The following is a 19978-nucleotide window of genomic DNA, read 5'->3' on the forward strand; positions in this document are numbered from 1 at the left end:
CTGAGTTCTCTATTCTGGGTTCTCTATTCATGTGTCCATTTTTGTGCCGATACCTATTTTGATCACTACAGCTTTGTAATATAACTTGAAGTCCAGAATTATGATGCCTCTACCTTTGCTTTTCTTTTTCAAGGTTGCTTTGGCCATTTGGGGTCTTTTGTGGTTCCATACAAATTTTACCATTGTTTGTTACAGCTCTGTGAAGAATACTTATGGTGTTTTGATAGGAATGCATTAAATCTGTAGATAGCTTTGGGTAGTATAGATGTTTTAATGGTATTTGTTCTTCCAATCCATGAGCATGGAATGTCTTTCTGTTTCTTTGGGTCCTCTTCAATTTTTTTTCACCAGTGTTTTATAGTTTTCAGAGTATAGGTCTTTCACCTCTTTGGTTAGGTTTCTTTCTTTTTTGAAAAAAGATTTATTTATTTATTTATTCTTGAGAGACAGAGAGAGAGAGAGAGAGGCAGAGACACAGGCAGAGGGAGAAGCAGGCTCCACGTAGGGAGCCTGATGTGGGACTCCATTCTGGGTCTCTGGGATCATGCCCTGGACTGACGGCGGCGCTAAATCACTGAGCCACCTGGGCTGCTGCCCAGTTAGGTTTATTTCTTTTTTTTTTTTACTTTCTTATTTCTTTTTTATTTTTATTTTTTTAATTAATTAATTAATTAATTAATTAATTAATTAATTATTTATGATAGTCACAGAGAGAGAGAGAGAGAGAGAGAGAGAGAGAGGCAGAGAGGCAGAGACACAGGCAGAGGGAGAAGCAGGCTCCATGCACCGGGAGCCTGACGTGGCATTCGATCCCGGGTCTCCAGGATCGCGCCCTGGGCCAAAGGCAGGCGCCAAACTGCTGCGCCACCCAGGGATCCCCCAGTTAGGTTTATTTCTAAGTGTCTTATTATTTTCCTTAATTTTTCTTCTGCTGCTTCGTTATTGGTGTATAGAAATGCAACAGGATTTCCGTACATTGATTTTGTATGCTTTGACTTCTGAATTTCTGTATCAGTTCTAGTAGTTTTTTGGTGGAGTCTTTTGGGTTTCCTATATAGAGTATCATGTTGTTTGCAAATAGTGAGAGTTTGACTCCTTGCTTGCTGATTTAGATGCTTTTTATTACTTTTTGTTGTCTGATTGCTGTGGCTAGGACTTCCAGTGCTATGTTAAACAACAGTGGTGAGACTGGACATCCCTGTCTTGATCCTGACTGTAGAGGAAAAGAGCTTATTTTTTCCCCATTGAGGATGATGTTTGCTGTGGATTTTTCATAAATGGCCTTTATTATGTTGAGGTATGTTTTCTCTAAACCCACTTTGTTGAGGGCTTTATTATGAATGGATGTTACTTCATCAAATGCTTTTTCTGTGTCTATTGAAAGGATCACATGGTTCTTATTCTTTCTCTCATTGATGTGCTATCCCATGCTGATTGGTTTGCAAATATTGAACCACCCCTTATACTGAATAAATAAATCCCACCTGATCATGGTAAATGATTTTTTTAATGTATTGTTGGATTCAGTTTGCTAACATTTTGTTGAGAATTTTTGCATTCATGTTCATCAGGAATTTTGGCCTATAGTTCTCTTTCTTAGTGATGTCTTTGATTTTGGTAATACTGACCTTCTAAGATGGATTTGGAAGTTTTCCTTCCTTTTTCATTTTTCAAAATAGTTTCAAAATAATAGGTATTAACTCTTCTTGAAGTGTTTGGTAGAATTTGCCTGTGTAGCCATTTGGTCCTGGAATTTTGTTTGTTGGGAGATTTTTGTTACTGATTAAATTTCTTTGCTTGTTATGAGTCTGTTCAAATTTTCTGTTTCTTCCTGTTTCAGTTTTGATAGGTTTGGTAGGTTTTTAGGAATTTATCCATTTCTTTTAGGTTGTTAATTTGCTGGCTTATAGTTTTTCATAATATTCTCTTATAATTGTTTGTATTTCTATGAGGTTGTTATTATTTATCCTCTCTCATTTGTGCTTTTATTTTTGAGTTCTTTCTCTTGCTCTCTCTTTTCTTTTTTTTTGTGATAAGTCTGGCTAGGGATTTATCAATTTAATTGATTTTCTTGAAGAATCAGCTCCTGATTTCATTGACCTGTTTTACTGTTTGGTTTATTTCTATATCATTTATTTTTGCTCTAATATTATTTATTATTTCCCTTCTCTGCTGACTTCAGGCTTTAGTTGTCATTCCTTTTCTAGCTCCTTCAGGTGTAAGGTTAGATTGTGCATTTGAGATTTTTCTTGCTTCTTGAGGAAGACCCTGTATTGCTATGTACTTCATTCTTAGAAGTGCTTTGGCTGCATCCCAAAGGTTTTGGGCCATCATGTTTTCATTCTCACTTGTTTCCATGTATGTTTTATTTCTTCTTTGATTTCCTGGTTTACCCATTCATTCTTTAGTAGCATGTTGTTTAACCTCCATGTATTTGTGGTCTTTCCAGATTTTTTCTTATGATTGACTTCAAGTTTCATAGTGTTGTGGTCTGAGAAAACACATGGTATGATCTTGATCTTTTTGTACCAGTTGATTCCTGATTTGTGACCCAGTATGTGATCTGTTCTGGAGAACGTTCCCTGCACACTCTAGAAGAATGTGTGTTCTGTTGCATTAGGATGGAATGTTCCTAATATATCCGTGAAGTCCATCTGGCTCAGCGTATCATTCAAAGCTCCTGTTTCCTTGTTGATCTTCTGCTGAGATGATCTGCCCATTGCTGTAGGTGGGTGGTAAAGTCCCCTACTGTTACTGGATTATTATCAATGAGTTCCTTTGTGTTTATTGTTAATTGTTGTATGTATTTGGGTGCTCCTAAGTTGGGAGTATAAATATTTACAATTGTAAATTGTAAATACAATATTTACAAGTATTCAACAATTCTTGTGAATTGTCCCCTTTATTATGATAGTACCCTTCTTCATCTCTTTTTACAGTTTTTGGTTTCAAATCTAATTTTATATAAATATGGCTCCTCTGGCTTTCTTTTGACATCCATCAGGTAAATGGTTCTCTCCCCCTCACTTTCAGTCTGCAGGTGTCTTTAGATCTAAAATGAGTCTCTTGTGGGCAACATATAGATGGGTCTTGTTTTGTTGTTGTTGTTTATCCATTCTAATACCCTACATCTTTTGATTGGAGCATTTAGTCCATTTACATTCAGAGTGATTATTGATAGATATGAATTTATTGCCACTGTATTACTTATAAAATCATTGTTTCTGGAGATTTTTCTCTTGCCCTTCTAGTTTTTGGTCCTTTCCACTCAAAGAATCCCCTTTTATATGTCTTGCAGGGCTGGCTTAGTAGTCATTAGCTCCTTTAGTTTTTGTTTGTCTGGGAAACACTTTATCTCTCTTTCTGTTCTGAATGATAGCCTTGGTATATAGAGTCTTCTTGGCTGCAGATTTTTCCCCTTAAGCCTGTTGAATATATCATGCCACTTTCCTCTGGCCTGCCAGGTTTATTTGGAGACATCTGATGCTAACCTGATTTGTCTTCCCTTATAGGTTGGGATTTCTTTTTTCTCGTTGCTTTCAGGATTTTTTCTTTTTCTTATCTCTTTAAGTTGCAAATTTTACTACAATATCTCTTGGTGTTGGCCAGTTTTTGTTGATTTTGATGGGAGTTTTTTGTACCTTCTGGATTTGGATGACTATTTCCTTCTCCAGATAAGGGAAATTTTCACTTATAATTTGTTCAAATAAACATTCTGCCCCCTTTTCCCTCCCTTCCTCTGGACTCCTATTATATGAATGTTATTATACTTTATGGAGTTCCTGACTTCCCTAAGTCCACATTTATGATCCAGTATCTTTCTTTCCCTCTTCTTTTCAGCTTCATTATTTTCCATAGTTTTATCTTCTGTGTCATTTATTCATTCCTCTGTTCTTCCATTCTTGTGGTCATTACATTTGGTTGGTTTTGCATCTAAGTTATATAATTTTTTATTTCAGCTGGAGTCATTTTTAGGTCTTTATCTTTGCAGTCAGGATTTGTCTGCTATATTCTATGCTTTTCAAGCCCAGCTAGCATCCTTATGATTGTTGTTTTAAATTCTGGTTCAGGCATATTACTTGTATCTATTTGGATTAGTTCCCTAGTGGTGACCTCTTCTCATTCTCTCTTAGGGATGAATTCCTCCATCTTGGCATTTTATCTAGGTCTCTGACTTTTGTGAGCTAGGAAAGCCTGTGCCTAATCCTATTTCCACTAGAGCTGAAGCTTTGCAGCAGTCTATGATCAGTAGACCTAGTGCATGCAAGGGATTTGTGCTGGTCTTCTGGGGGAGGGGCCCGCTGCTGCTCTGGCTCTCAATCACACTTGCTGTAGTTAAGAAGGCACCTGCAGAGCGCAGGGGGGCAGGGCTTAGTGTAAGCAGCTCAAGCCTTCATTATGTGTGCTGTGCAGCTTGCTGAAGTCTGTCCTTACTGATGGGAGAGGTGAAAAACAGTGTGGGCCTGCTCTCTTCCCCAGAGAGGAGAGTTCACATCCCCTGCTGTTCAGGAAGCCCTCACAGAAGAGCAAACAATCCCCCTCCTGTGTCCCAGTCTTCCATCAGATCCCTGCTTTCACCCTGTCTGTGTCAGAGCTGTCTGCCCACTCAGCAGTATGCTTCTCCTGTGTTTTATCTTAGATGTGCGGCTGGGCTTCAAAACCCTAAATTTTAGGGAGCTGACACAGTGCAGACCCAAGCTGGTACTCTGTAGGAGGGTCTCATCACGGTGTGGCTGGTGTCTTTGGTCCTAGAAAAGCAATTGCACAACTGCGCAGGAGCTTGGATTTTATGGTGAATTGTAGCAAAGAGCCGGCATCCAAGTTAGCTGCCCTCAGCAGGTGCTTCTGCTCTATGCTAATGACCAGGGCAGCTTTATGGCACCCACGGGCTTTTCTGTCCCTGGAGAGGTAAAGCACTCCCAACAAGCAGAACTATCTCTCTCAGCGCGACCCAGGGGCTCCTCAGATCATACTGTCTGCTCCTGGGCCTCTGCCTCTCTTCTCCACAGGAGCACCACTGTGTCTACCAGGGTTGACCCTGGCAAGTGCAGACTGCTACAACTTCAGACTTTCCGCGCTGCTGCTTATAAAAATATGGCCCTTTCATTTTCCCAGTCAGCACTTTTGGGCAAGTGTTTTTCTTATGCAATTCCCTGTGTGCTGCTTTCTCTCTCCCTGTCTCTATCCTCTATCCGTGATCAGGCCTCCCTTTCCTCTGCTGTGCTTACAGTTCTTTTCTCCCCCAAATCACATGTCTCTGTACCTCCTACTTTCACCATGGCCCTCAGGTAATGCAGTCTGTTCTCTCAGGCCTCAGAGGTTCTCTCATTCTGGGAGCTCAGAATGATGTATAATAATCTAGCTGTGTTGGAGCGATGAGGCAAGCATAGGGTCATCCTACTACTCCGCCATCTTATCTCCTCCTCCTCAAGCGATCTTGCCCCAAAGGTCTTTAGACTTATTTTTTTTCTACTTTTTTCTCTCTCATCTAGCTTCAATGTCACTAACTCCATGCTTTATTCATCTCCATTCAGCTATTATGCCCATCTATTGACATTTTTTAGTTCAGTTATTGTGTTTTTCAGCTGTGAAATTTCCAGTGGTTTTAAAAACATATTTTCTCTGTCTCTGCTAAGATTTCCTATTCTCTCAGTAATTGCAGGCGTTTTTCCTTTACATCGCTGAGCGTGGTTATGACCACAGCTTTAAAGTCCTTATCTAATAATTCCAACATACAAGTCTTTTCTGGGTTGGCTTCTGTTGGTTGTCATTTCCCTTGAAAATGAGCCACATTTTCCTGATTCTTCATCTGTCAAGTAATTTTGAATTATATTCCAGACATATGAATGTTCTGCTGAATATTGTTGAATATGCTAACTCTGGATTCTACTATAAACCTCCACAAAGGACTGTTTTGAAATGCATTTGACTTGGTTGGACTCAAACTGAAAAATGTCCCCCATGTAGGTCCAGTTCAGTTCTTTTGCCTTTAGCTACCTAGTGTATTCCCTGCTGCATACATGGTTCGGGGTCAGCCAGAGTCCTGGGCACAGTTTACACAGTATGGGAGCTCCCAATCCCTGGCTTTCTCCCTTGTGGTATTTGACGTCCACATTCCTCCCCAGCATTCTTTCCTGGCTCTTCAGGCCACAGAAATACCTGTTTGCTATCAGAGCCTCAGCCAATCCAGTCTCACCATGTTTGCATCCTGCCTTCAGGCCAGAGCCCCGCAGATGGGGAGCTCACCCCCTGCTGATGCCTCATCCATGTTTCAATTGCTCTCCTCAAGAAATATGGTTTAGTGTGCCCTCCAGAGCTTTCACTTGGTTGTTGTTATACTTCCCCTTGGGTTGTCTGGGAAGGGCCAACTCTGTATCTCAGAATAGCACATCCCTGTTTCATTTGTTTCCTCCCCTTCCTCCCCTATCATCTTGTCGTCTCTTCCTTTTCAATTTTTCCTTTTTTTTTTCTTAATTGGTACCTCTCTGTTCTTCCTCTTTGCTGCCTTTTCCTTTCATTTCTCCCCACCTTCATCCCTGTTCCCAAACACATTCAACCCATTAATGCCACCAGCAAGGCAGTGCCACTGGACCCTAAACCTGCCTCTCAACCCTCTCAGTGGTAGCTCTCCCAGGAGTGAACCATCACAGTGGTCTTTCTGATGGATGCATCTGTGGACGTAACCAGTGAATGCTTCTCCTTGGCAGTGTGAGGTGGTGGGCTCCCTGAAGGCCTTGCACAAGCTTGTCGACAGCTCACAGCTGACCGCAGACCTCGATGGCTCCTTTCCCTACAGCCATAGTGACTGGATCTGCTTCCGTAGGGTAAGGTATATCTCACAGCCACTGCACCTACCAGTCTCCTGGGACTTCTCCTTATGCAGATGTTTTTACTCACACCTGAACAGGCATCCCTACCCTGAGTGTCGTGCCCATCACAACTGCCATTCACAGGCTGCTGGAGAGCCACTGTGTGGCAGGCTTGGGAGTACCGCTAAAGTCCAGTTCTGGGCTGGGAGGGTGCTGCTCTCTGGCGCTCCTGTGGACACTAACGGTGTATCTGTCGTCTCATACCTCTCCCACCATGATAGAAGCTGGAGTCCTTCACCACAGATTGCGAGGATGCCATTGTATTCCTACAAAATTCAGTCCACTCCCTGAATATTCACAGAACTCTAAGCACAACACAGGTAGGTTCTCATGTATTTTACTTTATTTCACAAGTAGGTAGATGGGAAGAGGTTTATCCAAATCCACCATCCATAGCAGAGATTTTCAAACCCATTTTGATTTAAATCCCTTTCAATTAGCAAAGGACTTCCAAAAGACCACTTCCTCCCCCTGTGACCAAAAAAGAAAAAAAACTTCCACCATGCCCAGAAGAGAAACAACACCACTGCAACCAATACGTGTGTTGGTGTGCCACCAATGCCTGAGTAATTACTGTTGGGACACAGAAGTGGACTGGCTGGAGGAAAATCAGCAGCCTAGAGAGGCCTCAGAGACACCTCGGCAGAGTTTGCAGGGTGTGTGGGCAAGATCCATACATCCCTGTCCAAATGCCAACTCTCCTCCTGCTGCCAAGTTCCACACTTCCCCTCTTTTTCCTGTCCTTAGTCCCACCATCCCTTGGGCGAGAGCATCCGGGGCAGCATTACTTTCCTGCTGGGACAGGTGTCAAGTGTTAGTTGGACCCTGCTTTCAGCTTGATTGATGAGGACAAGAATATAGGTCCACTCCCCATGGAAGAGAGGGTTCTATGTATGCTTCTCCCACCCCATGCAGGAGGTCACAGACTTAATCAACAAGCATAAGGCAATGATGAAGTGTGTTCTGGAAGATGCACTACTGGTCGCCCTCCGGCTAGAAGGTGGCACCATGCTGGCACGGCTGAAGAGGGAGCAGCTTGGTAGCAGCCAAGACTACCAGTGAGTGTCGTGCTGGGGCAGCCCATCCCTGGGGAAGATGTCCAATTCTGTCACATGCAACAGCTCCCAGGGGTCCAAACCTCCATTCTTTCCCATGGGCACACATTGGACCAAAATCTATCTATGTTTGTATCCTCCAAAAAATGTAGCAGATTCCTTGGATGCTCAAGTGGAAGGCAAACCCACCATAATGGATTCAGCAGAGGTCCTGACTGAATGCTTCTCTGTCTAATTCTGTCCTGGGGAGCCCTGTCCACCCACCACATTTTCCTACCACCTCTCAGGCATGCACCCGTGGTTCCCAGGCATGTTCCTGTTCCTGCTCTGGTTGTGGACCTCCTTGGAGCATCCCCTTTTGTGTTAGATGTAAGGATGTAAAGAGTGCAGTTTTCCCTTTTTAACTAGGTTGTCACCAACAGCATATTCCTCGGGTGATTGCCATGAACAGCTAGTGGTCAGGACTTGGTTTTCTGACACTTTCTCTTCCAGGGATGCCATCAAGGTCGCCTCCAGGCTGTACAACCAAGTGGACGAAGAGGTCCATAGGCTGGTCCTCACCTCCAACAGATGTCTGCAGGAGCTGGAGAGGCTACGGGAAATAAGGATGCTCCAGGAGGGACGAGGCCAGGTAAGTACTCCAATCTGAGAAACCAAAAGAGAAAAACATTTTGAAACTCTGCTCCTGGGCAGCCCTGGTGGCTCAGCGGTTTAGCGCCGCCTACAGCCTACGGCGTGATCCTGGAGACCCAGGATCGAGTCCCACATCGGGCTCCCTGCGTGGAGCCTGTTTCTCCCTCTGCCTGTGTCTCTGCCTGTCTCTCTGTGTATGTCTCTCATGAATAAATAAATAAAATCTTAAAAAAAAAAAACTCTGCTCCTGAAATAACTGTTAACATGCAGTATATTATAAACCAGACTTTTCTCCATATACATATGCATATAGAAGCTTTCAAAAGTTTCCACATATTTTTATTTAAACCTTATGCTTTTATCAACCACTATTTCCATATAAGAGAATGTGAAGCAGGAGTGCATGCATGGCCAGCAGTCAGTGTAGGGCAAGGTCTAGAGGGGCTGGAGGCCTTCTCTGGAGGCCCGTGTGTCCCTTTGGGGCTGTCAGGGCAGGGGGATGGCCACTGTCAGGGCATCCTCAGGTGAGGTCCCCAGGATGGCCGGCATGCATGGTGGTGTGTGCAAGCCTCACCTTCCGTGTTCATCTAGCTCTGGCCCAAGTCCTGGGCTCTCCTATTTCTCACTCTTGTGCACATCACTGCACCTGTCGTTCATACTTTGTGATTATTTACTTAGGATAGGTTCGTAGGGACAGGGATGGTGGGGTTAGGGCTGCAATTTCTGAGGTTTTTACACATATGCCAGGTGGCCTGGCAAGCAGCCTGCCCAGTTTAGATTCTCAGCAGCAGCCTGGAGAGCATCTCTTCCTACTGACATGAAAATAAATACTTCTTCATCTGTCTGTGGGTTATTTGTATTTATTCTCTAAGAAATGGCTATTCCACACACTGGCAGGCTTGCACAGCTCAAATTTTCACTGTTATGCATGTAACTCACCTCTGGTCACATGGTGAGCGTCTTCCCTGGTTTGTGATTGTCCTTCAGCTTTGCCTAGGATTGAAATTTCTACCTTAGGGTCACAGAACGACTGATGCATTCCACCCTAAAACTTTTATGGTTTGAATTTTTCCATTTATATCTTCAAACCAACCAGAATTTCTTTCTGTGAGGCTAGAGGTGGGACTTCAGCCCTGAGGGGTCTCTGCTCCGTTGACCATTTCCTGCTCTTCTATCCAGAGGTTCTCAGGTCATGTTTGTAAAAACCCAGATTTGACATTTTTCTCTATTACTCTGTCTACGAAGCGTGTGTGCTCTGATGTCTCTCCTCTGCCTGTGCATCGGGTCACAGCAGAGTTCAGTGGCCGTAGATCCAACCCCATCACCTCTTCTGTGGTCCCTAACAACCCCTGGCGTTGCTGTCCAAGGAGAAAATGCATAAAAATGAAGTCTTAACCCGGGACGTGTTCACTGTGAATGAACGATGTTGCTACAGGAAGCTGTGGGGTGGGCAGGGCTGCCGTTGCCCCCCCTCCACGGCCCAGCTCTCCCAGACAGCCCCAGAGTTTCCTTGTGCCACCACCTAAAGAGCATCTCTGGGATACATTTTGCATAGTAACAAGTTGCAAGATGGAAAGTTCTGGATCCATGTTTCAATTATCTTATTTCCATTTCCTGCAAACAGCCTGCCCAGTTACACCCTTGAGCCATGAGACCTGTTGATTCCCATCCACAGACTGAAAGGGGCCTATAGGTAGAAACAGCGGTTACAAACTGAGAGGCAGTGATGCTGTGCAGCCACTGATGATACATCCGAGTGCGCGGCTGGTTTGCATCAGGATGGGTGCACAGCCGTGGGAACCAGCTCCTGAGTGTGTCTGATACTCCTTTCCCCCATGATCATGGAACCTTCACACATTTAAAAATACAAAATTCTTCTCCTGAATAGATCAAATTATGATTTGAAAGAGGAAAGGAATTCCTGGCCTCTTGGAGCTGCTCTGCCTGAAGAACAGGCAGCGGCGGCGGGGGTTCTAGACCTCCCACAGCCAGCTGATGGAGTGTCCACACCAGAAGACACACATAGAAACAGAGTGAGCACCAAGCTGGTGCTGGTAGTTTCTTCATGGGCTACAGCAGAGGAAGCGATCTGGGACTTCAGACGGTGCCTGAGCACCGGGCTAAGTGGATGCAGGGAGCGCTGGCCTGAGGGGCCCATCTGTCTGACATCCGCCGTGGAATCACCTCCAAGGGATCTGCATGTGCTATGGACATGGAGGGCACGCTGTCCCTGCAGGCCAGAGTGAGCTGCACCCTGGGACAAGTGGCCAGCACCCCACCCCCGACAGCATGCCCTGGGATCTCAGCCACTGTATGAGGAACTTATTGTTCCAAAGGGACAAGCAAAATGAACACGTGAACTTTTCTGTGCTTCTCAGCTCAGCTGTAAAAGTATACTTCTTGCCAGAGACCCTAGAACAGTTGCTGCAGCACAGCACATGCCATGCAAACTCACCAGTACCCTGGAACTGCCTGGCTGTCAGGCTGCTGGGGCCAGAATTCCCAGGAGCACAGCTCTTCCTGATGGGATCTAAGGCATCAGGGAAGGCCTGGGCAGGGCTAGGGACTCTCTGTCCCCGTCACGGCCTTCTACACCAGGCAGAGGTGTGGAATTACCGATTTCATAGTCTGTGTAGCCCTGGCATCCGACGTCCCTGGAACAACTCCTCCTGCTATTCTTAGGGGCTGTAGAGGATTCAGATCCCATTGGGCTCAGATGCAAACTCATCTTGCCTGCCTTTGGGGCGAGTCTGGCTACCAACTCCCTTGGTGGGTGGAGAGGTCTTCCTGTTGCTCTGGCCATCTGGTTACCACGGTCCTGGATTTGGGGCACCTGCAGAGCAAAAGGAGCATGAACCAGGTTTACCTGAGTTGCTCATTAGCTGCATGAGATTGGGTGGGATTGGCAAGGCCAAGGGGGCCATGACAGTCTTCCATTGTCCTGACCAGCATCCCCCTTTGCCATGCAGGTGGACAGGTGGATGCTGCAGTGTGGTGAGTGCCTGGGACACCTGGGCCCACAGCCCGTCGCTGAGTATCTGAATTGCTGGCACCAGGAGGCCACAGAGCTGACTACACAGAGCTTCCCTGGGGCAAGCATGGCAGTGGCAGGCCTGGGCAGCCCGCAGGCCCTACATCGGTGGCACCCCTTATGGCTGCAGAGCCAGCACACCCAACTCTGCTTCCAAGAGGCCCTGTCTGGGGCTACCCCAGATCCTGGCACCCCGCCTCTGGGCTGCAGACCCCTGAAGCATGAGCTGGGCCAGGAGGCTGAGAGGAGGCCCCATGAGCCATCCTGGATGCCCTCCACTGACCTAGAGTGTCCCGCTGGGGAGCGGGCCCCACTGCTGCCTGGCCCCCCTGGCCAAGCCTCTCTGCACAGGCAGGAGGATGAGCACCTGGCCCCAGGTGTGCATTCCCCACACGACAGCCCCACTTGCTCCCCTGAGCCTATCCAGACACCTGCCTCCCACCCCAGGAAACATTCTCTGAAGAAAACTATGAGAAAAACACAAAGCTTTGAGATTCCACAGCTTGACAGTGGCCTCAGAGACTCCCACTGGCCAGGCCACACTGGGGTCTTCATCAGGGGCCTGGAGGTGACCAGCACCGTGGCCTCCGAGAAGAAACCCCCATCAAGGCCACATGCTGAGAGCCCCCTGGTCACTCGGAACCAGAGTCTGTCCTCTCCCTCCAGGACCCACCCTTCCAAGGAGGACGGGAACAAGCAAGCAGGAAGGTGAGGCGGACACCCCTTCAGCCTGTGGGTGTAGTGGTCAGTGCAATCCACAAACATCCCTCCAGGTCCACCGTGTCCTGTCCAGGTAGCACACTTGCATTTGATTTTAGATAAGATGTTATTTACCTCCCTGTGTTCAGAATAGTCATTGAAAACTACTTCCTTTTTTCATGGCTCACGCGCTCTGACGGTTACACAACCAGCTCTCATCATTTGAGGCCAATTTATAGAAAATCACACCTGAAGTATGAAGACTTTACCTTAAAAATTACTTTTTAGGAAAAGTCTTTCAGCATGGAGGTGAGAAGTACGTGTGTTTGCCCGTTGCCCAAATGGAAATGTCCGTGAATCTGTTTAATCTTTAAGAAGATTTGTATTAAAAAATATATCTTTTATTGACCATAGGATGGAAACGTGGGCAGGAAGTGCACCCAGGCCTGATGACAGGTAGCAACACACCTGGTGCTACAGCCTGCCGCTTGCACTGCTAGCCTGTCAGTGTGTGGGGTGGATGCAGTGGGGCATCTTCCTCGTGTCCTTTGCTTGTTTGCTTGGTGGACATGCTTCCTCCTCAGGCAGAGAACATCTCTGAACTGAGATGGCCACCAAATACTGTCCTTTATGTTTCAGGTTCCTATGTACCCTATTTGGGGTGAAACTTGAGGTGGAACAGGAGGGTTTCGTTTGGGATCACCTGAGGGTTTTTCCGGAGGTTAGAACCACCCTCCAGCTCCACTGAGCACATCTTGAAAGTTCCAGAGGCACAGAGTGCAGGAATAGGGGCCCTCCAGTTGCCAAGAGCCCCCAGGCACCCACAGCGGACATCCTCAGTCTGCGGGGAGCAAGTTTGGGAAGCCATCCCCCTCTCACCTGTCACAGGCCCTGGGCCCACAGCACAGCGCACAGGGCATATCCTCCCGCACCAGCGCCCGTAGGACAAAGCGTTAAACTAACCCACTCTCGTGAAAACCCAGGCCTTGTGCCAGTTGCCCAGAGGGACTTCCTGTCACTAGGCCAGTAGTCAGTTTCCACCATTATGTCCTCATGTGTCAGTTTCCAAGTCATTTGTTCCAAATCCTCAGACCACGCTAGTGTTGTTTCTGAATATTTAATGGTGCCTGTTTTCAGCAAATATGGACAGGAACTGTGCTGTGGGGCTGGGGCTGGGGCCTCAGGTGTCTTATGGGCAGTGCCGTGAGGGTCAGGGCTCCTGACTAGCCAGGAGGTATTTGGGAGGTGTGGGGAGTGTGGGACAGGAAGGGACAGGCTCTCCAGCTACAGATGGACACATCCAGCAGCCATTCTGACTGCAGGTGTATCTCCTATCATCGGTTGCTTTTAGCTGCTTTCCAGTTTAAAAGAAAGCAAGTAAATCCACGTAATAGAAAAAAAAAAAGACTATGAAGTTTCATGAGTATCTGGGGATTAATTGGGGAAAGCTGCTGGCAGCCGGGAAGAAACTCTCTGGCGCCTCTGAAGGGCCTCATGCAACAGGGACGCATCCCCAGCTTGGACACAGCACAGCCCTCTGTCCACCTCCCGCTGCCCACCTCGGCCCCATCCCGGGCCCCGAGGCCTTGTGCTTCCCCTCCGGCCTCTGGGTCCCCTGTCTCCACCACACAGAGCTGAATTTTCAGAAGTCCCTTCTGGTAGGTTAGCAGTGCATGGGAACCTGGCTCCCGGGGTCTTGGAGCTCCCACCACAGTCCTCTTTGCAGTGTTCAAATCCTCCTCCTGCCAGAACCGTCCTGGCAGAGGACTCCAGGTTGAAAAGTTAGGGGCCCTGGCAGTCTCTCCTGTCCACCTTCTGGAAGGATCTTTTATCCTAAAAGGCTGTGACCAACAGTATAGAGGCACTTCATGCAAGCAGCTTCTAATAATGCACCTCCTGTGTCTCCAGTCTTACTCGTTTCCATCAAAGGAGCAGTGTCAGGTGACAGAGCACACGTGACAGGATTCATTGCTGCCCCGTACGATCGTGTTTATTCCTCTGGGTTTGCACAGCATTTTGTTTCTATGTGAAGCAGGAGGGACGCTGACCTAGGGTCTCCCGAGGCCTGGAGTGAGGCCGAGGCCTGCACCAGCCTGAGTGTCCACCGCCTCTGTCTTCCAGCAGCCGACTGCAGCACATCATGGCTGAGATGGTGTCCACGGAGAGAGAGTATGTTCGGTCCTTAGGGTATGTCATTGACCATTACTTTCCAGAAATGGAAAGAACGGACCTGCCCCAGGACCTCCGAGGGAAGCACAGCATCGTTTTTGGGAACCTGGAGAACCTCTATGATTTCCACCGCCAGCACTTCCTGGCAGAGCTGGAGCGCTGCCAGCACTGCCCCTTGGCGGCAGGCCGCGGGTTCCTGAGACACGTGAGTCCCTCCCTCCCAGGCACCGGGTCCACACGGCAGGCGCCCCTGTGGGAGGCGAAGGCGACATCAGCCCAGGGTGCCTTCTGAGAGGCTGGGTCTGGCAACGCCCATGTTTCGGGTGATTTGGATCCGTGCAGACCCAGCAATAAACAGACCCCAAAATAGACAAGAAGGCTGTGGCTCTGATCACATCGAGTGTTTTTGCTTGGTGCCACCTGAAGGCACCCTTGGCCCCCAGAGCCGCACGACGCTGGAGGCCTTGCCTGCATCGTCACCCACACACCCCTCTGCTCACTTCTCAAGGCTGTTGGCCCGAAGCAGTTCACGTCCTATACACGGGAGCCCACCTGGTCCCATCCTCAGTCCTCCCGCTGCAGCCGGCCAGCTCCCTCCCAGGTGGGGCCTGGGCCAGCCCGCCATCTGAGCAAGCCAGGTCAGGCTTTCCGCGGAGGCTCCCGGACTGTGCACGTGCCCCAGACGAGGGCTGCTCTCCCCGTGAGAGTCTTCCCAACTGTGTATATGAATATCTCCCTGTCTGGATCATTAATGAAACTCTGAATTCAGTTTGAAAAGAAATGCTTTCACCTAGCAGTCCCCACGCAGTGATCCAGGCAGTGGGGACGCAGTGGCACCTGTGCCGTGGGCAGGTGAGACGCGGCCTCCGCATTCCTAATGTAGACACCCACAACGGAAACGCCCGAGGGTGAAAGCAACTCCATGGTGCATCTTTTCAGCTGTTTCTAAGAAGGTGCTTTTAGCCAGAAGATGAACTCTGTGTTGCTTTATGTTGACAACAACGGCAAGAATTTCAAATGTCAACATAGCTTTGGTTCTGGGCTCCCCATGCCCTGTCCCAGGCCCGCCTCTGCCCTCTCCCCCACGCCCTGTAACGCCCAATTCTAGATCTCTGGCATCAATGTGCTGGTAAGCCCCGGTGATCCCAGGGCAGCGCTGAGCCTCCTTGTCTCCTGCCCATGGGAGGCACAGCACACAGAGGGTGGGGGCAGAGGCAGAGACTGGACCTGGCCCCCCTCAGGTGCCCCGTGTCCTCCCTTCTTGCAGGAGGAACAGTTCGGCATGTACGCGCTCTACAGCAAGAACAAGCCTCAGTCGGATGCCCTACTCTGCAGCCATGGCAACGCCTTCTTCAAGGTCACCCCCCCACCCCACGAGCCGCGCTGTCCCCCACCTGGCCCCGGCTGACCCTCTCGCCCCGGCCCTTGCAGGACAAGCAGCGGCAGCTGGGTGACAAGATGGACCTGGCCTCCTACCTGCTGAAGCCGGTGCAGCGCATGGGCAAGTACGCACTGCTGCTGCAGGACCTGGTCAGGGAGGCTGGCCGCTGCCCCGTCCCAGAGCAGGAGCTGAGCGAGCTTCGGGCCGCCCAGGGTGTGGTACGCTTCCAGCTGCGCCACGGCAACGACCTGCTGGCCATGGACGCTGTCCGAGGCTGTGACGTGAGTGCCCCGAGGCCCTGACGGGCTGTCCTGAGTTGAGGGAGGGTGTGGCCTGGGGCCAGAGTACATGAGCTTCCCTCTGGGGAAGTCCCCAGAAGCTTGAGACCTCTCTGGGGCCAGCGGGTCAGGGGAGCAGAGAGGGGCTTCATGTCCGGGCAGCCGCGGGGCATTATAGGAGGCAGGCCCTCAGTGGCTAACCATCCACCTAGGGGCTACTTGGCTGTCAGGCTTGGAGCAGAGCAACACTGGGAGCCTGGGCCCGGCATCCACATGGCCCACATGGTGGCAGGATGGGACCAGCTTAGAAGAGGAGTCCTGCCCCCAGCAGAATGCCTGGTGTCTGACAGCGGAGGGACAGCCACAGGGTTCCCAGGGAAAATGAAAATGTTCATGCCCTAAAAACTGCATCAAGAGTCTCACAAACCGTAATCTGAACGTGGGCTCTTCTGGCCGCCACCCTGCATGCATTGTCCTCCCACTGAGCAGCCCTGGGTGCCTTGCAAGGTGAAATGGCCTGTGTGCGCACAGCCATGGATGTGCCAATGCCCCGCCCTGCCCTTTGACCCCACCTGGGCTTGAAGGTGGGACCTCGGGCGTCAGCTGGAGAAGGCAGATTTGAGGCTGTGGCCAGCACCAGAGATGGAGTCCAGCATGGAGTATAGTTGTCCATGGAGAGCCATGGAGGACTCGGGGTACCCCGGCATGGTCACTCCAGAAGCCCCCATTCAGCAGACTTAGCCGAGTCATTTGGGATTGGACCAGCCATTCTCAGGAAGCCCCCAGGACAGGGCTATCCATGGGCTAGAAGGTTACAGGAGGGACTTAGCAGTGGTGTCCACAGTTTGGGATACACTCCATGCGGTCCCACCAGCCATCAGCCCAAACTGCAGCTTGGGGGTTACTTCTGGGGGTAGGGGTGGCTCAGGTACAGAATTTGTAACCTGACTCCCACATAGGCTATATCGGGTATTTTTATGCAGAAACAGGTGAGAGTTTAGCACCATGTCCACAAGGGTACTTCTGCTGCGAGCTCCATGCAGACCAGAGGAGCCCTGCCTGGCCCCAAGGGTTTTCCCCATACATCTGAGCAATTCTCAGGCACCAGCCGGGTGTCCTGTAATTCAACTCAACCCTGATGCCATCTGCATGGATGTGGGGTGAGATCCCACAGGTGACGGGTTCCATCCTACAAGACTGCCCCACCCCCCACGGCACCGATTGGTCACAACAATCAGAACCCAGAGAGACCGTTCACTATGACATCACCAGTTTATTGTGAGGGGCATAAGTCAGGAACAGCCAGACAGAAGAGGCTCAGGGCCAGGTATGTGGACAAAAGAGGCACGGGCCGCCACACATGCTCACCCACCCAGCCACCCTCCAGCCCCGTCCTTTGGGGTCTAGGAGGAGGCATCATCGAGTGAGCACTGACCATGGGTGATGATTCTACCTCCAGTCCCTCTCTCCCCAAGGATTGGGGCGGGATCAGGTCCCTGAGGGAAGCTTGCTCCATCTGCAGGTGAATCTGAAGGAGCAGGGGCAGTTGAGATGCCAGGATGAGTTTATCGTTTGCTGTGGAAGGAAAAAGTATCTGAGGCACGTGTTCCTCTTCGAAGACCTCATCCTGTTTAGCAAGACCAGAAAAGTGGACGGGGGTTATGACACCTACACGTACAAACAGTCCTTCAAGGTAACACGCCCGCCTCACACCTGACGCCCCTGGGTGGGAGCGGTGAAATAGGACATATGGGGCTGTGTCTGAAATCAGGAAGTCGCACGGACACACTGGTCCTTAATGGTGCTGCGGGCTGGTTCAGCGGCTGGGAAACTTCTCAGTCGGTAACTTCATTTCCGATTGTGGTGAAGGTGAACCTGGGCCAGTCTCCAAGGGTGGCCCTCACCCCACAGGGTTCTGAGCTCCTAGACCTCCTGCAGGGAGCCTATAGCCCTTACCTGCAGAGGAGCACATCAGAGGCGGTCCTGTGGCCCTGTCCAGCACAGCCACCGCGGGCCACTAGAGAGCCTTCCAGTCCAGCCTCCCTTTCTCCAGTGGGGAGACTGCAGCTCCAGGAGGGAGTCCGTGCACATGGGTGGGAATCTGGTTTGTCCTGGGGGTCCCCGTCCAGCCTCAGCCCCCCATTTGGTATTTGGGTGAAGAGCCTCTAGCACTGAGGTGCTGGGGTCAGATGGTGGCCAGAGAATGGTCAATTCCTCAAGTGAGGATCAAAGTTGCTGACGCTGCTGCCACTTGCGGCTTTTGGTATAGACGGCTGAGATTGGGATGACAGAGAACATCGGAGACAGCGGCTTGAGGTTTGAGATCTGGTTCCGCAGACGGCGGAAGTCCCAGGACACCTATGTTCTCCAGGCCAGCTCTGCAGAGGTCAAGATGGCCTGGACCCACGTGATAGGGCAGATCCTGTGGCGGCAGGCTCTGCGGAACAGAGGTGGGCAGAAGAGGGCCACCCAGGGTCAGCCCCTACCACTCCCCCAGTTCTGAGTCCCATGTCCCCCTTTTTGTTGTCAACTCCTTGAGCTCCCTGAGAGGCCAGACCAGGTGTAGGTGCCAGAACGGGAGCCCCAGCATCTCTGGGTCCCAGCAACACTTGGGGAGGGTGCTGGGCCAGGCCCTGACGTGCTCCTGGTCAGGATGAAGGGTGCTGGGTACACAGCATTGTCGGGAGAGTATTAAAGCCAAGCAGTTCCTTGGAAAGTTGCCCTATGTTATTCTGTTTTAGAACTCAGAATGCAAGAAATGGTGTCAATGGGGATTGGCAACAAGCCGTTCGTGGACATCCAGCCCAGTGACGCGGCCATTAATGACCGGGCCATCAAGGCAGCAGGTAACATGGCCTCAGCCCTCTCCCTCACCTTGTCCCACTGACTGGGGCCCTGGTGTTGACTGCGGGCCCGAGAGCCAGCACAGTGGCTGGGTGGGTGGTGGCCACATCATGCCCAAACTGACCTCAGCAGGAGGGACTTGGTTGGGTTCTCAGATGGCTGCTTCACTATCAAATCTGGGCAGCACGTGTGGAGCAAAAGCCAGATCAGCCTGCTTTCTGTCCCCTTCCAGAGTTGTGGACCCGAGCCCCTGTGGCTGTACCCTCCTGTGACCGTGCCACCCCCTTTAAGAGGCCACACTCCACCATCTCAGACAGCAGCACCTCCTCCTCCAGCAGCCAGTCCTCCTCTGTCCTGGGACCACTGAGCCCGCACACATCTGCCAGCCCAGCCCTGCTGAGCACTGCCTCCTGCCCCTGGCCCCACGACATGCGCACCTGCTTGGAGGAGGAGGAGGAGCTGGAGCTGGAGACGGGGAGCCCACCTTCCATGCGTGAGTGCACCCAGGCTCCAGAGCGGCAGGTGCTTCAGCCTCCAGCCACTCTGGGGGGGGTGGGGGAGGGGTGGGCTGTGCACCTATGCAATTAACTCACTTGCCTTTATAGACTTCCAAAAGTCTTTAAACACATTATAGTTTTTCTTTAATCAAAAAAACATCAAAAATTTTCACTTTCACCTAAAACATCACAGGAAACAGATATAAAACAACCAAGCAACAAAACCTAGATGAAACAAAATATAAATAGACAAAAGCATATGACACAAGATTTTAAGACCTAGGACATCTGCCACCACCAGTAGTGACCTGAGACGGGACTGTGATGTGAGCCCCATGGTCGTTCCCATCTCTGCCTGGAGGGCACCCGGGAGCCACGTGGGGAGCCTGCAGACCCCCAGGGGAGGGCAGCCCGGGGGAACCCCGTGTAGCAAGAAGTCTCCAAGGCCTGGGTCCAGCAGAAGGCTGGTCAGCACCGCACCTGAGGGGACTGCCCAGGCTGGAGCCTCTGGAGGACTAGAGA

The 19978-nt window shown here is 50.0% G+C and overlaps 1 protein-coding gene across 1 annotated transcript in view; it reads left to right on the top strand.

The window, feature by feature from the left end:
• The window catches only part of PLEKHG4B (pleckstrin homology and RhoGEF domain containing G4B), an 80710-nt gene that overhangs the window by 55993 nt on the left and 4739 nt on the right, over window positions 1-19978 (top strand). The window contains exons 8-19 of the mRNA XM_026019149.2: window positions 6708-6824; window positions 7091-7189; window positions 7785-7927; window positions 8417-8555; window positions 11527-12296; window positions 14409-14661; window positions 15724-15813; window positions 15888-16118; window positions 17638-17808; window positions 18385-18565; window positions 18857-18961; window positions 19192-19452. Of these exons, the coding sequence (XP_025874934.2) occupies window positions 6708-6824; window positions 7091-7189; window positions 7785-7927; window positions 8417-8555; window positions 11527-12296; window positions 14409-14661; window positions 15724-15813; window positions 15888-16118; window positions 17638-17808; window positions 18385-18565; window positions 18857-18961; window positions 19192-19452 (2560 nt within the window). The remainder of the gene's footprint in view (window positions 1-6707; window positions 6825-7090; window positions 7190-7784; window positions 7928-8416; window positions 8556-11526; window positions 12297-14408; window positions 14662-15723; window positions 15814-15887; window positions 16119-17637; window positions 17809-18384; window positions 18566-18856; window positions 18962-19191; window positions 19453-19978) is intronic.

This window comes from Vulpes vulpes, chromosome 3, assembly GCF_048418805.1.
Source record: "Vulpes vulpes isolate BD-2025 chromosome 3, VulVul3, whole genome shotgun sequence".
Classification (NCBI taxonomy): Eukaryota; Metazoa; Chordata; class Mammalia; order Carnivora; family Canidae; genus Vulpes; species Vulpes vulpes.